The 17,367-nt window shown below is 39.2% G+C and overlaps 1 protein-coding gene across 3 annotated transcripts in view; it reads left to right on the forward strand.

Annotated features, from left to right (window-relative positions):
- The first annotated feature begins 552 nt into the window (after positions 1-552).
- The window catches only part of MTF2 (metal response element binding transcription factor 2), a 76,793-nt gene continuing 59,978 nt past the window's right edge, over positions 553-17,367 (forward strand). For all 3 annotated transcript variants that reach the window (XM_037045504.1, XM_037045505.1, XM_037045506.1), the window contains exon 1: positions 553-826. In XM_037045504.1, coding sequence (XP_036901399.1) covers positions 822-826 — 5 coding nt within the window. In that variant the 5' untranslated portion in view covers positions 553-821. The remainder of the gene's footprint in view (positions 827-17,367) is intronic.

Here is a 17,367-nt window from a genome sequence, read left to right on the forward strand (position 1 = left end):
TTCTCAGATTTCACCACAATTAGGAAGGATTGCGAGGCATATACACAGAAAAACCTTTCACTGTCAGGGGAAAACCCTCCGAAAACCTTCTATACAGGCAGATTAGCAGAAATTTAGGGCTGGGCAATAATCGCCGAACGAAATTTAATTGTAACCTCCAGGATATTTTGCTCAATGAAGGAAATTCGAACAGCAGGCCTGAGGGTCAAGTCAGAAGAAAGGTACTGTATCTAAGATTTTCTCCACGGAAAGAAAATCAGCACGGCAAGACAGAGCAAGCAATGTCCCATTCTCCAGGAGAACCCTATGCACAGTAGACACTCGACACTTCACAGAGCAGAAACCACAGACCCACAACCGAAGGTCAGAAGCGCAGCGCTCACTATTGTGTTAGCACCGTCGGCGGAAGGACGTAGTCGCACCGCAACATTAAAGAGTCCTTCTTTGTTCAGTTTTGGTCGTAGACACAGGCAGAGGTGTTCTTCCGCGCTCACTGCGCAGACCCCGCCTCCTCGCGGCCCTGGAGAGCTGCCATTCGGCACTGGAGTGGCTCTGCGCTCCCAGAATGCACCGGCAGTCCGCGGGAAACCAAAATGGCGAAGGGCTGTAGAGAAGTAGTCTGTGTTTAAGGCTGGTGTAAGAACATTCACTGTTAGCCCCCAACCCTCGTCCTCAGGACCTCGGTTTGTGCGTGTGTATGTGCGGGGTGCCCGGTGGGGCGGGTGTCCAGTAAGTGCTCGGACTCGCAGGGGAAGCGCCCACGGGAACGTGATTGGTTGTTTTTTCCTGTATGAAGCGGTTGGCACCACTGAAGTGACCGAATGAGGTGAGAGACCTTGGCCTGGGGACCATGCTTTTCCGGAGGCGATGGGGGGGGGGGCGGGGTGCGAAGAAAGGAAACAAGTATAAAAGGGAAAGATGGAGGATTGAGGTGGGGGTGGTGGCTGCAGTATGTGTATGTAGGTGCCTTGCATTTATGGTTATAATGAAAAGAATGGATGAAAAGGAGTAGTCAGGTGTTGAGGAAACTAGAGACTAAGGGAGGTAGCCGGGCATTAGGGAAGTCGGTTGGAGGAACGTTGAGACGGGGAAACAGTGTTTGGAGGGGCAGGAAGGAACCTGGGGGCGGGAGACGGTTGGAGGGGTAGGATGAACCTGGTGATAAAGGGGTGGGGAACTGAGGGGAGGAGCCCTTAGGAAATAAGGACTGGGGGAGATGTGGGGTGCAAAGTGAAGGGGCTGCCTGGGACCTTAGGGGGCGCAAAGGGAAGTAGGAGATTTGAGCAGGATTGTGGTGAAATTGTATGGAATTGGAGTATGGGGGTATAGTAAAAGGGCTGGATGGAGTACAAGGATAAAGGGAACACTAAGTTCCCCTGAGGTAAACTCTGAAAGCTTAAAGGGAAGAGCTACCTTACATTTGGGGGACACCAAAAATCTGAGGCCACTGTTCCATTTAATTAAATCTAATTTGTATGTCGGTTAGATGTAGACTTTTGTTATTGTGTTCATTTTTTAATAACTGAGGTAATTGCAGTTTAAGGGATTTAAACTAATTTGCCAAGATTTCTTGACATATTTTGGTAGTGCCAGAACTCTGAACTCTGGGTGTTTTACAATCTGGTGTCCTTGGTTGCTAGAATTTTTCCTTGGAAGCAACTAGAAGGAACAGATGGATTTGTCAGGGCGATACGATGAACAGTGAGGGTTCATGAACAACGAGAAAAAGGATATGGAATGTTATTCTATTCTTTAAAGCATTTAACTTTAGTGAGAGAAAGAATCCATTTACTAATACAAATAAGAAAACCTAGGTTGGCCCATGCATAACATGAGAAAGCATGTGAGGTCAGTCATAACTAGAAATATGTAAATAGTGTCTGATTTAATTTGACTCCAGATGCTCTGTAGTAGTAACTTTCTCCTTCAGATTGATTCCATGTGACCCTCCTGTATACTTTGCCTACAGGCTGGTTTCAATTTCCGTGTTTTCATTCTCTGGAGAATTCCTTTTTTGGCAATGGATTGCAAAGACAGTGTATTGAAAAGTATTTAATGTGAATAAAGTAAATACTGAAATTCTTGAGTGACTTTTTTTAAAGGTTTAAATTGCTTTAAATGGCACCATTTTGACTTAAAGTTTTAGGTGCCCAGTCTTTTTGGCAAGGAAAGAGTTGATTTAAAAAAAAATTTAAAGATTTTATTTCTTTATTTTTAGACAGAGGAGAAAGGAGGGAGAAAGACAGAAACATCAATGTCTGGTTGCCTCCTGCATGGCCCCCCACTGGGGACCTGGCCCAGCAACCCAGGCATGTGCCCTGACTGGGAATAGAACTGGCGACCCTTTGGTTTCCAGCCCGTGCTCAATCCGCGGAGTTATACCAGCCAGGGCTGATTTTAAATTTCTTAACATACAGCATTCTATTTTTGGCGTTTGGAAGATTGTTCACATTCCGAGCATTTGCTGTGATAGCTTGAGAAGGAACACAAGGTGAAATCTTTTTTGTTATTTTAGGTTCCTAAATCTAAAAAAATTAATTCATAATACCTACAGTTGTTTTTAAGATACTAAAAATATTCTAAAATATTTGAATTAAAAGTGCACCTGTTTCCTGACAATGTGTATGATGTTAATGGGCATTAACAGAAATCTATACCTGTTAGGATGAAAGCACACACAATTTTAGAACTAGAAGTACAAAAATTACCTGGCTAAACTTTTTTTCTACATGAAACAAAATATATTTAACAATGCCTGAAGCTGCAGAGCTCAATTTTGCAAGGGATTTTATTCTGTGTATTTTGCTATGTATGGGTGCCTTGATGTCATGGATTATAAATATACCTTTTTATTAGATCCTTGACTGAAAGGATAATTTGCTTTATTTATATTTCATCATAATCTTTATATTTTACTTTGGGAAACTAGCACTATAGTGATCATCTATTTTTTTAAATTAATTAATTTGCTAGAGAGGGAGAATAAGGGAAGGAAGAAGAGAGGAAGAAAGAAAAAGGGAAACGTTGATTTGCTCTTCCACTCATTGATGCATACATTTGTTGATTCTTGTATGTGCCCTGACCGGGGATGTTGATTTTTATATGTGCCTTGACCTGGGATCAAACCCACTACCTTGGGATATCAGGGCAATGCTCTAACAAACTGAGCTGCCCACCCAGAACATGATAATCTACTTTAACACATGGGGAAATTTGCCTGTGAGGTGTTTCCATGGCCAACGTCTGTAGCTTGGTGGTTCTGAAAGTAAAATTGACTGTTTCATTTAGTCCAAACTTGCACAAATGATATTCCTTGATATTTTTATGCTGTGTTTCCCCTGTTTTTCAAGAATTGTTTATTGATACAGTATAACAACCCCAGATTGGAATGTAGAAGTTTCCCTGTGGGTATGTTTATGTATTAGGAGAGTATGGTCCAATAGAACTTTCTACACTGATGGCAGTGATGTTTTATTGGCTCTATCCAGTATGGTAGCCAATAGCTACATGTGGGTGTTGAACACTAAAAATGTAACTGGTGAGACTGAGAACTGAATTTGTAATTTAATTTAATTAATTAAAACTAAAATTTCAATGGCCATAAGTAGCTAGTGGCTGCTCTGTGGGACAGTACAATCTTAGGGGTTATTGAACCCATTTATTAGGAATTGTCCCATCAATTAACCATGGAAACCCAAGGGTAAGGAATTATCTTACAACTAAGGAGATTGAAATCTTCTTAGTACATTTTTAAGATAAAGTATTTTTCTTTTTCGCTACACATTGTATCTTCTGTCATATCTCTGTTTTCATATAACATTGCCAAAAAATAACGAAGGTAGCAACCTCTGGTCTTTTCAAGAGATAAAACATTCTGTTTCTTTTGTTGAAAAATAATAAAAATGGAATTAAGGAAAGTTCACTTTATTTTTTAAAAGATTTTACTTATTTATCTTTAGAGGGGAAGGGAAGGAGAGAGGGAGAGAAATATCAATGTATGGTTGCCTCTCATTCATCCCCTGTTGTTAACTGGCCTGCAACCCAGGCATGTGCTCTGACTGGGAATCAAACTGTGATTCTCTGGTTTGCAGGCCTGCGCTCAATCCACTGAGCTACACCAGCCAGGGCAGGAAAGTTTATTTTTTAAAAATTTAATTAGTTATTTTGAGACATCCGTTAAAAACTTTATTAAGGAAAATTTCAAACATATACAAAGTGAACACATATATTTATTATAATGGACTTTTTTTGTATCCATGCTTGTTTCATCTATACCTCTACCTATTCCCCCACTTCATTCCGTTGTTTCTACTATTTTTTAAAGTTGTTTTTAAGTAAGATACATGTATTAAAATGCACAAATCTTAACTGTACACTTAAAAATAATAGATTTAGTGTGATATAATGTACATACCATATTTATATGTACATAATTCACATGTGTTACCTTTTAAGATACAAATCAGTGATTTTTTTAAATATAGTCAAAGAGTTGTATAACTGTCATCATTACCTAACTTGAACATTTTCATCACCTCCAAGTGAAAGTCTGTCTCTACTATCAGTCACTCTTTATTTGACCCTCCCCCTACCTCTGGCAACCACTAATCTTTTTTCTGTATTTATATTTTACCTATCCTGAACATTTCATATAAATGGAATCATATGATTCTTGACCTTTTGTGTCTGGCTTTTTTCACTTACCAATTTATTAGTTGATCGACTCTTGGGTTGTTCATACTTTTTAGCCATTATAATGATGCTTTGAACATTTATGTACAGGATTTGTGTGGACATGAGTTTCCATTTCTCTTGGGTACATACCTGAGTGGAATTGCTGTGTCATAATTATGCCTCCGTGTTTAACATTTTGAAGAACTGCCAGTTTCCAAAGATCCTTTACCAACAGCTATGAGGATTCTAATTTCTCTGTGTCCTTGCCAATGTTTACTGTGTCTGCCTTTTTTATTCTAACCATCCTGGTGGGTGTGTGGTGGTACCTCATTGTAGTTTTGATTACCGTTATCCTGATGTCTGATGATGTTGAGCGTCTTTTCCATGTAGCCATTGGCCTTTTGTATATCTTTTTTTGAGAACTGCCTATTCATGTCCTTTGCCTTTTTAAAAAAATTGGATTATTGCTGCTCTGGCTGGTGTGGCTCAGTGAATTGACTGTTGGCCTGGAATCAAACCAGAGACTGATTCCCAGTCAAGGCACATGCCTAAGTTGCAGGTCAGGTCCCTAGTGGGGAGCACGCAAGAGGCAACCACACATTAATGTTTCTTTCCCTTTCTTTCTCCCTCTCTTTCCCTCTTCCTAAAAATAAATAAATCTTTAAAAAAAACAAAAATAAAAATTGGATTACTGCCCTGGCTGGTGGGGCTCAGTTGCTTGGAGTATTGTCCCATAAACCAAAAGGTTGCAGGTTTGATTCCTGGTCAGGGCACATGCCTAGGTTGCAGGTTTGGTCCCTGGTCCAGGCACATAGGAGAGACTACAGATCTGTTTCTCTCTCACATGGATGTTTCTCTCCCTTTGTAAAAACCAATAAGCATGCCCTGACTGGTATGGCTTAGTTGCTTGGGCCACGTCCCACAAAGTGAAAGATCACTGGTTCCATTCTTGGTCAAGGCAGGTGCCTGGGTTGCAGGTTTGGTCCTGGTCAGGGTGCACGGCCAATCAGTGGTTCTCTCTCACGTGGATGTTTCTCTCCCTCTTTCTCCCTTTCTTCCCTTCTCTTTAAAAATAAAAAAATTAAAAATCAATAAGCATGTACTTGGGTGAGGATAAATAAAAATTGGATTATTTATTTTACATTTTTTAATTTATTGATTTAAGAGAGAGGAAAAGGGAGCAGGGGGTGGGGGAGAGAACACTGATTACATTGATTTGTTGTTCCAGTTATTGATGCGCTCATTGCTTGATTCTTGTATATACCCTGAGTTGGGATCAAACTTGCAACCTTGGTGTATTGGGAAGATGCTCTAACCAACAGAGCTACCTGGCCAAGGCTGGATTATTTATCTTTTGTTGAGTTGTGAATAGTCTCTTTATGTATTTTGGATACAGGTTCCTTATCAGATATATGATTTGCTATTAGTTTTCTCCCATTCTGTGTGTGTGGGGTTTTTTTTCATTTGGTGGTGTTCTTCAAAGCACAAAAGTTTTTAACTTTTAAGATTTATTTTATTTTTAAAAAAGATTTTATTTTTAGAGAGAAGGGAAAAAAGAAAGAGAGGGAGAGAACATAGATGCTAGAGAGAAGCATCAGTCGGTTACCTCTTGCATGTACCCTGACTGGGGACCAAACCCACAACCCAGGCATGTGCCTCCAGACCAGGAATCAAACCAGGACCTTTTGCCTTGCAAGGTTGTGCCCAACCAACTGAGCCAAACTGGTCAGGGCTGCTTGTGCTTTTGATATATCTAAGAGTAGCATGCCCTTACACAGTGTCACAAAGATTTACTCCTATGATTTTTATTTTTATTTTTTTAAATCCTCACCCAAGGACATTTTTTCATTGCTTTTAGAGGGAGGGAGGGAGGGAGGGAGGGAGGGAGGGAGGGAGGGAGGGGGAAGGGAGGGAAAGAAGGAACATTGACCAGTTGGCTCCCATAAACACGGAGATTAGATCCGTCAGAGTATCGGAATGTATCTAAATGCATCAGATCTACATTTCATGAAGTTAAAAAGTGAAAATTGTATGCCCTTTAGTTAATGACTTCTCAAGGCATCCCTAGGACCCATTGGAGCTTTTTAAGCAAAGGAGTGAATGATTAAAAATAGGTTTTCCTTACTGAATTGAAAGTGCATTAAATAAGCAAGAGGGTTGGCGGCAGGAAGATCAATTAGGAATCTATTGTAATAATGAAGGAAAATAAGACTGATTATAGGAGATCTTTGAGAGATGATCGTTGAGGAAGCGTCAACAGGATTTGGTGAGTATTTCAAGGGTTAAGGAAGAGGGGATAATAAAGAATAACAGATTTCTAGACTGAGATGGTCAAATGGTAATGGTACTAACTAAGATGGAATAATGGAGAAAGGAGAAATTTGGAGAAAATGTTACTTTTGTTAAGATGCTGGGGAATCCAAGTTGGATATCTAGTGGGCAATTGGAAATAAGAGTCTGAAGCTTGAGATAGAATAGAGCTGGAAAGAAGAGGTTTAGAAATTGTCAACAGGTAAAGAGTACGTGAAACATTAGGAGAACATGACTATTTAGGACAGGCAGAACATGCAGAACAAGAGGAGGGAATCCTAGGCAACTTTAGCATCTAAAAGGTTGGCAGAGGAGGAAAACTGAGTATAGAAGAGATGGGAGAAGAGTCATTTACTACAGGTGACAAGTAATTCAGAACCCAAGGTAAGTGAATTTTAGGAACTAGATAATCAATTATTATACAAATATTGGGTACAATGAGAACCTAAAATAGAGCACTGTCTGGTATTTGGTCATTTGGAGGTCCTTCATGTGATTGTTAACAGTAATTAGGAGCAGTCAACTTGCCACGGATTAAGTTTGTTGGTGAAAAGAATGAGAAAAATGGAGAAATAATTTGTAAGGACTTAATGTTATTGCTTTGTTTGTTTTTGATTTTGGTTATGGTAGATTAGCACCAAAGAGAGTAGGAGATTTGAAATAAAGGAAAGGAGAAAAATTCATAAAGTGAAATTCTTAATGTGAATCTCTTTAATACTGGAGAGAAGAACCATGGGCTCCTGGGAGAAACAAATTACATACATGCTTTTGTGGATAGGTTTAGGGGAGAAAGGGTGGGGAGAAAGTTGAGGAATTTCATATTTGTAGCTTTAGTTTTCTCTGAAATATAACCCAACCTTGAGAATGGAGTTGAGTGCTCCAACAGACCTGCCATCAAGTTTCTCTTTTGAAGGTGTGTACATAGCAGAGATGATTATAATATTTATAAAAGTTTTCTTTGAGCATTAATTACTTTCCATACATATATTTAGTTATAGCACTAAGCTTTTTGAGAAATGTAATCAGTTTTCTGAGATTATTGTAATTTTCCTGAGGCCAGGAGACTAGGTTTTAATCAGTCAAACTTTTAGCTCCTTGAGGACTGTCTGGCACATACATATCACTTTCCTATTCCTAAAAGAGATTTTTTTATGTTCTTTTACGGCGCCTGAACCTCTCTATTGACTGTCTGCAACTTTTTGATAGCAGCTCATGAATTCTCTATAAATAGAAGAGTTTATGCAGTTCTGGTTAAGAGCACTACCTAGTGCTAAAAATATACTGAATTTCAAAACATTCTCGTCAGAATATAGTTTTGGATCCTAATGACATTATCTCTTAATTGTGAGTTAATGTCAACACGTATCTGTTGGTTGCCTATCTTGAAGAAAGTACTATACTTTGGTGTACTATATGCTACAAAGAATTAATTTACTTATTTGTTCACCAAGTTTTACTGAGGATCTTCTATGTAGAATATAGTTTTAGATGCTACATGTGCATTGTTGAACAGCACAGACATTTTCACTGCTCTTGTGGAGTATGCAATGTTTTGTGGAGTGGGATACACACACACACACACACACACACACACAAGTAAACACAGCTTCTATATGGGTTTTTTCTAAAACTTTTTATTAGAACTATTTAACCTGACTTTAATCATGAGGAAACAATAGGACAAATTCTGTATGCATAGCATACTATCTAGATAGCTGATTTCGAAAAATGCCTAGTGTTTTATAAAGACAACCAAAAACAAGGATATAGTTGAGATTAAAGGAGACAAAAAGGACATGACAAATGCAAAGTGTGAACCTTGACTGGATCCCAGATTTTGAAAAAAGGTTTAAAGAACATTTTTGTATCAAAAATTGGGAGAATTGGGATTGTACATCAGTGTGGGGGGGCTCTGCCCACAGACACCTCCCCCCCTCTCCCCCGTGGCCCCCAGCTGTCACGGATGAGAATAAGTCTACCAAGACATGATCTGCTTGGGGAGGACAGGTGGCCAATCTCTCAAAGAAGGGCCAGGAGCCTGTTCCTCAGTGGGCTTTTACTGGGTTCAGTTTGCACAGGAATACAGGTAAAACTCATCAATCATTGTCAGGCAGTAAGGGCCAACTAATGATAACATTCAGAGAACTAAGAGGGCTTATTCTGAGTCAGGCTCAGTTAGCCAAAGGGCCATAAAACTTGGGGAAATAGACTCATTTCAGGCTTGGACCCTTATCAGAAAGTTGAGGGCATTCTCAGCAAAGCAGGTTTCACAGGATTTTATGCATTCTTTCTGAGGCCTGATGTCCCAAGGGAACCAACAGCCTGTTCCTGCCCAGGGCTGCACCACCCTCCAACATTGTTTCAGGCTTAAGTCAGGCAGGGGGAGTAAAGCAGCCAAGAGATTTGGAGACGTCTTTCAGACAGAATGAGGACTCAGGCTATGTCAAAGCCTTGGGGTGAGGGTCCACTACTCCCTTTTTCTATAGCCCCTCAAGCCCTTCTCTTAGGGCCTCTTCGTGACCGTGCCTGTCTTAGGTCATCCCTCCCTTGAGGAATCTTACCCACCATTGGATAACCAGTCATCTGCCTGAGGCCAAGCAGGATGAGGTAAAGCAGCCAGAGGTGGTACCCCTGCTGGGAAGATAAGCTTTGTCTTCCTAGTGGCTTATGGTCCCAGGGTCTTTTACTCAGCCATAGCCATAGGGTTACAGCTTCTGAAACCAGGCATGGCAGTTCCCAACACATCAGGCAATAATATTAATGTTAAATTTTGTTGGTGTGATATTGGTCTTCTGGTGTCATAGGAAAAGATTCATTATTTTAAGTAGTGGGTACATCTGCTGTTTACTGTGAAATGTCATGATTCTATAACTTTCAAATGGATCAGAAAAAAATTTTGGGAGGGGAGAAAGTGAAAGAGAAAGAAATGTGAAATAATGGAGAATCTAGGTGAAGAGTATACTGGTTTATTATACTTTGATTATTCTTGGCAATTGCCAAAAGAAAAAATTGGGATAAAAGAATATAATTATAGGTTATAATAAAGAACAAGACTTCTTATAGAGAATATTTTAGAGTACAACCAGTTTGATAGAATTACTTGGAAGAAAGCTCTGCAAAGAATGGAGGAGTGGGGAGGGCAGTTGTAGGAGGTACAATAACTATGAATATCTCGAGTGGGAAAGATCTTGGTTTTTGAAGAATTGAAAGGAGGCCTATATGGCTAGGTTTTGAGATGTAAAGATGTAATACACCAAAGAGAGGAGGAAACTGACATGCGGTACTTGTAGCAGTTTCTGCCTATTAAGTATCTTAATGTCCCAGTTTATTGGTGTTTGAACTATAAAGTTTTTTAAAAAATCTTTATGAGACTTTTAAATGCAGAGCTTTGAAAAAATAAACTGGAGACACTTGTCCTTGAGTTTTTTATTGTGTCAAAATCAGAGGTAGGTAGATATTTCTATCTCAGGAAACTGAGCAACCAGATTGAACCATCTCTAGAAACACATTTCATCACTTCATAGCATCAAATGCATTTTACCACTTACTAGACTTAAACTAGGCCTATAAAAGTCGTGGCAAAATATTCTATGGACAAGTGGCTTGAAAAATGACAATGAATGGCTTAATTTCACCACTTAAGTCTGAAAACATTCCTGGAATTTCCACTGTATTTTGTGACATCAGTACATAATTGGGATCCAAAATGACAAATATCTAGAATAACTTAGCTTATCTTAGATAATGTGATCTGCTAGAGTTTACCATGCTAGAAGTCGAGAGTTTTGAGCTGTAACCCAGCATTACTTGACTTTCTTTAGAGTTTTAAGGAAGTGATTTTACATCTGAATTACAGATTTTTTACTTCTTAAAGGGAATAGTAGTATCCCTGTTCTCTCTTACGGTATTGTTTTTGGGAGAAAATGAAATGTGAATGCTCTTGACAAAGTTAAACACAATGTAGTAAAATGAAGGGTTTTTTCAGCCCTTTAATTTTTTTTTCAGATCCTTGCCCAAGGATACAATTATTGATTTGAGAGAGAGAGAGAGAGAGACATCAATCAGTTGCCTCCTCTTGAGGGTCCTGACTGGGATTAAGCCCATAACCTTCCTGGTGTACTGGATGATGCTCCAACCACTTGGCTAGGGCTCAAGCTGTTTTAATCTGTCTGCTCTGCTACCCATGATTCAGTTAAGAATTTTCTTGTAAGAATTAAAACTTCTTAGCTCTAGGGAAGAGTTAAAGGATTGCAGCAAGAATACCTCAGTTCTATGATTTCTTCTTCCCTGGTCTTAGGGCCAAATTCTCCAGGGTCACACTGAACAATTTGAACTTTTCATTCAGTTCCTTTTTCCTGAATTGTTAGTGAATTTCATTTATGAAATTGAAATCAACCTTACCAGTTACAGACTTGAAGTTAACTGTGGTTTTTATGTATATTATTAGCATTGTTGGTTTTCAGTGTTTTAAATCTGTAGTTACCTATCTGTTGCATGTATAAGATAACTAATCATTTCACAGCTAATATGTCATCAGGGGCCTCCAAAGTAATTGTTAGCTGGTATTAAAATGTCATTGTGGAGACATTCTGTTTTTAATTTGCACAAACAATTAAGTTTTTTTAAGTTACGATTTTTAATGATATATACAGATCTTTTAGTGATTATACAAATACTGTGTACATGTTGCAAAAGCCTAAGCATACAGAAAGGTTCTATCAAACTGATACTTTATCCTTAATTTTAGGATACTTAAACATATTTTCTGTAATATCACAATCAGAGCCAAAGCCACATTCACTGAAACCGTATACACCACTGTCATTGCTTCACCTGTTAGGTGGCTAAGCTATTTTTAATTCCAGAGGGCTCAGGCTAAACCCGGGGTCATGGTGGCAAATTTGGTCCTTCCTTTAGTTTCAATCTTGAAGAAAGATGGAATTAAGTACAATTTTAGAAGAGTTTTTAGCTTTCAATTCTACACTTAAATACACAAATTTGGAGCTGTGTATATTGGAATGTGTACATTCATAGGATAGTGGTATTTGATTAATGGAGGCTTTATTGCCTAATGTGTATTAGTAAGTATAGGCTATAATTATTTGTTCAAGAGATAATTATTAAGTCCCTGCTTTGTGCCAGGCACTATGAAAAGTTTTAGATACCTAGTGATGAGCAGAATATTTTCTTTAAATTGTAATTTGAAATGCAAATTCCACTTGTTTAGTTGGGTTATTTAGGTCATAGGTTCTAGAAAATCGTTTGATTCTTCTTTAAATATGTGTTTTACACAGAATATTCAAAATCATCAGCATATGAAAGTAAAAGTAAATTTGTTAGAATTTGAATATTTATGGTTGAGCTATTTTTTCTCTAGTTTCAAGAACTTCTTGTAACTAGTAGCTGGTATTAATGCTCAAATTATTCCCACCCCAAAACCTTCTGTATCTTTCTTGAGGAGTTAAACTTTTAGAAAGAATAAACTAAACATACCTGTTAGTCTTCACTTCTAAACCCCATGTGGCCTGACATTTGAACCCAGTGGTGATAGGTGAGTTTGGGGTTAACTTTAATAAATAGTTTTTATTACTCATTTTACCTGACCTTTTAGGTAATTTGATAAACTATTTTATCCTTTTTTAAAGCAAAACACATGTGTATTGACTTGTATAATCAACAATTCAGAAGTATATCTCCAAGGTGGAATAATTTTAAGGCCTCAAAGATCATCACCAGAATATGGTTTATCTCATTTTACATTTATTCATTAAGCTGCACCTGTTTGAGCTCTATTTTTAGGCTCTAGAATCTCCCTATGGAGAATGACGCTTCCCCAGTGTTTTCAAATGAAACAGCTGAATGGAGTGTGAGAGGGCTCTGATTAGTCTAATTTGTGAAAGTGCTCACCTGAGAACCAGCCATGATGTCCAGAGACCCAGTGAGTGCTGATTCTCCACCAACACCATATATCCAATCTGTGAAAATGCTATCCTGTGAGTCCTGTGACTTTTTCTTGTTTTTATATTATTATTATTATTTTATTATAATCTTTCTGGGTTGTCTTTCTATTTCTGTGGTGACTTTTCCCCAAAAGATTCTTTTAAAAAATTTTTATTTTGCCTTGGCTGGTGTGGTTGAGTGGATTGAGTGCTGCCGGGTGAACTAAAGGGTCTCTGGTTTGATTCCTAGTCAGGGTACATGCCTAGGTTGCAGGCCAGGTCCCCAGAAGTGGGCACACAAGAGGCAACCACACATTGATGTTTCTCTCCCACTCTTTCTCCTTGCCTTTCTTTAAAAAGAATAAGACTTTTTAAAAATAAATGAATTTTATCTTATTGATTATGCTATTACAGTTCCAGTTTTTCCCCCTTTGCTGCCTTCCACCCAGCACTTCCCACTCCCTCAGGCAATCCCCCCATGACTATTTCTGTCCATGGGTCGTTTCTGTACGTTCTTTGGCTACTCCATTTCTTATGCTGTTCTTAATATCCCTTTGACTATTCTCTAAACTACTTATTTGAATTTCTTAGTCTTCTCACCTCTTCACCTATTCCCCCACATCCTCCTCCTTTATGGCAAGCATGAAAGTGCTCTCTGTATCCATGATTCTGTCTCTGTTTTTCTTATTTGCTTAGTGTGTTTTTTAGACTCGGTTATGGATAGATATGTATTGACATCTTAATGTTCCTAGTTTTGATCTTTTTCTTAAATAAGTCCCTTTAACATTTCATAAAATAATGGTTTAGTGATAATGAACTGCTTTAGTTTTTTCTTGTTTGGGAAGCTCTTTATCTGCCCTTTGATTCTAAATGATAACTTTGCTGGGTAGAGCAATCTGGGCTATGGGTCCCTGCTCTTCATGACTAAATATTTCTTGTCAACTCCTTCTAGTCTGCAAAGTTTCTTTTGAGAAATCAGCTAACAGTCTTGGGGGAACTCCCCTGTAGGTAAATAACTGCTTTTCTCTTTTTGCTTTTAAGATTCTCTCTTTATCTTTAACCTTTGGCATTTTAATTATGATGTGTCTTGGAGTGGGCCTCTGCATCCATCTTGTTTGGGCCTCTCTGTGCTTCTTGGACTTGCATGTTTATTTCCTTCACCAAATTAGGGAAGTTTTCTTTCATCACTTTTTCAAATAGATGTCCAACTTCTTGCTGTTTCTCTTCTCCTTCTGGCACCCCTATAATGTGAATGTTAGACCTTTTGAAGTTGACCCAGAGGCTGCTTACACTGTTTTAGGGTTTTTTGGATTCTTTTTTTCTTCTTGTTCTGATTGGTTGTTTTTTGCTTCCTTATGTTCCAAATCAATGATTTGATTCTCAGCTTCATGCACTCTACTATTGTTTCCCTGTAAATGTTTTGTATTTCAATTAATGTAACCTTTGTTTCTGACTGGATCTTTTTTATACTATTGAGGTCCTTACTAAGTTCCTTAGGCATCCTTACAACCAGTGTTTTGAACTCTGCATCTGATAGATTCCTTATTTCTATTTTGTTCTTTTTCTGGAGTTTTGATCTGTTCTTTCATTGGGGCCGTTTCTTTGTCTTCTTGTTTTGACAGCCTCCCTGTGTTTGTTTCTATGTATTAGGTAGAGCTGCTATGACTCCCTGTCTAGATGTCCTGTAGGGTACAGTGCACAGCCTCCCATATCAACCATGCTTGGGTACTCCAGGTGCCCCCTTTGTGTGGGCTGAGTACACCCTCTTCTTTTTGTTGAGCCTTGATTGCTGTTGGCAGGTCAATGGGAGGGATTTTCCCAGGCCAGTCAGCTCCAAGGACTGGCTGTGACTATTGGCCAGTAGCCTCCACCCTCTGTGGAAGATCAACTGTACAGGGGCAGGATGGTGGTGCTCCAACAGGGTCTGCAGCTTTCCACTGGGTGCACAGGTTCTGGGGTTTCTTGGGTGGTGCAGGCCAAGGTCAGCCCCTACCTGTGTTCTGCCCCAGCCACTCTGTATAAGCTATAAAGGAGTCGGAGTTGGCTGCTACTTGTGCTGGGCTTGGAGATTCCCAGACAAAGCCAAGCTATGAATATAGGCTGGCTGCTGCTAGTGTGTGGCAGGGGGCTACTTAGCAAGGGTTACAGAGTGGGGAAGGGGTTGGAGGCTCACTGAAGCCAGCTGTTGCTTGTTTGATAGGATTTAGGAAGTTGTGAAACATGAGCAAAGACCAGCCACTCGTGTAGAGAAGTCACTGTTAACAAAGTGACTGGTGTGTGCTGGTAATTTGGGTGGAAAGAGTCTCAGGGGATCTCCAAGGCAGGACACGTGGTGTTAGCCAAGCGATTGAATCTCAGATATGGCACCCATCTGACAGCTCTGTGGCTCTGTGGCTCTGGGGAAGGAGTGCTCAAAACAGTGACAATGGCCTCTGCCCAGAAGGCTGTTCCCCAGCTCCTTCCTGGATGCCACATACTTTCATTTCATCCCTGTATGCCATCAGTGCTTCTAAAGCCACTACCCTGGTGCTAGAGCTCAGAGGTAGTGAGTCTGAATAAGTCCGTGTGGGGGTTCTTTAAGGGAACTACATGGGACTCCAGAACTTTCTTCTACCCACTCAATCCCCACTGGTTTTTGCAGCCAGAATTATGGGGACTAATCTTCCTGGCACTGAAACCCTAGGTTAGGGGGCCTGGTATGGGACTGGGACTCCTCACTCATGAGATATCCCTCCCAAATTTTTATCCACCACACATCAATGTGGGACCAGCCTTTTCCACTTCTCCAACCCTCCTACCAGTCCAGATAGAAGTAGTTTCTTTAATTCTGTAGTTTTCAAACTTCTACCTTCCATTTAACTTGTTTTCTGATGGTTCCGAGTGATGGTTGTTCTGTATTTTAGTTGTAATTTTGATGTGGTTTTGTGAGGAGGTGAGCTGTGTTTACCTGTGCCACCATCTTAACTGGAACCCTCCTAAGAGGATTCTTTTGCTCATCGTTTGGATAAGAATTTTCCAGATTGCCAGATCTGACTTTCAGGAACCGTTAACTTTTTTAGTGGGATAAGGGTAGCGTATTGACATAGGTTTGCCATCTTTTTATGTTGGAAAGTCAGAAGGTTATTAAAAACTGCCTTTTAACACCATCATTTTATAAAAGAAAATTTTATCTCTAAGAGTGCAATGATATACTCTTAAAATATTGAATGGTTTCTTAAGTTGCTTAATTTTAACTTAATCAGAAGCTCAATACACTGTCCTTGTGTTTGTTTGTAATGATCTGTGGACTTAATTATGTTTGAGAACCACTGCCTTAGACAGTAGTTTCTCCAGCTGATTTAGAAGGAGGGAATGGGTAATTCTTGTGGTTTAATGTTAGGGGAAAACTATAGTGTGTTTTAACATACATGGTGGGACAAAAGTAGGTTTACTTTGTATGGAAAATAATACAGTAAATTAATAAATAATAATATAAGAATAAACCATGTATTTTGTGTATTCACAGTTGTAAACCTGTGTTTGTCCCACCTTGTATTAAAGGGTCCAAGTTAAGCACTGACTTGCCTGGCTCAGTTGGTTGGGTGTCTCCCAGAAAAGCAAAAAGTTGCTGATTGGTTTCCCAGTCAGGGCATATACATGACTTTTTGGTTCCGTCCCTGGTCAGGATGCATAAAAGAGGCAACTGAGTGATGTTTCTCTCGGTGTTTCTGTCCCTCTCTTTCTCCCTCCCTTCTCTTCTGAATGAATGAATGAATGAGTGAATGAATAAGTAAATCTTTAAAAATACATGCTCCAAGGTAATCCTGTGAAATGCTTTTTCCCACCCCAACCCCCTAGTTTACACATACCAGCTAGTATTAGTATTCTTTAGAACTATTATTCAAGAGGATCCCCTTTGGGAAACACTGCTATGGATGTTGATTTTATCAATGGTTTCCTTTCACTTTTATCATTTTCTTTCTTTTAAAAGTTAATGTATAATTATCAAACATGAAGTAGTTGTAAAATTAAAAAATTATTCACCAGCTCTGGCCAGTATGGCTCGGTTAGAGTGTCATCCTGTGAATTGAAAGTTTGCGGGGTTTGATTCCTTGTAAGGGCATTTGCCTAGATTGAGGATTGGTCCCCAGTTGGGATGCATAGGAGAGGCAACTGATCAGTGTTTCTCTTCGTACCTTCCTCTCTCTAAGATCAATGAGCATGTCTTTAGGTGAGGATTAAAAAAACCCATAAGAAACTTTTAACCAAAGATACCATGTCTTAGGGAACCCTGGTGCACTGTTGGTGGGAATGCAGATTCATGCAGCCACTGTAGAAGACAGTATGGTGGTTTCTGAAAAAAACTAAAATGGAACTGCTGTATAACCCAGCAGTTATACTTCTCGGTATATATCCTAAGAATCCCAAGATAACAGTTTGAAAGAATATATGCACCACTATGTTC

Source organism: Sturnira hondurensis, unplaced genomic scaffold, assembly GCF_014824575.4.
Source record: "Sturnira hondurensis isolate 20B ecotype Veracruz unplaced genomic scaffold, ASM1482457v3 Scaffold0004322, whole genome shotgun sequence".
In the NCBI taxonomy this organism is placed as follows: Eukaryota; Metazoa; Chordata; class Mammalia; order Chiroptera; family Phyllostomidae; genus Sturnira; species Sturnira hondurensis.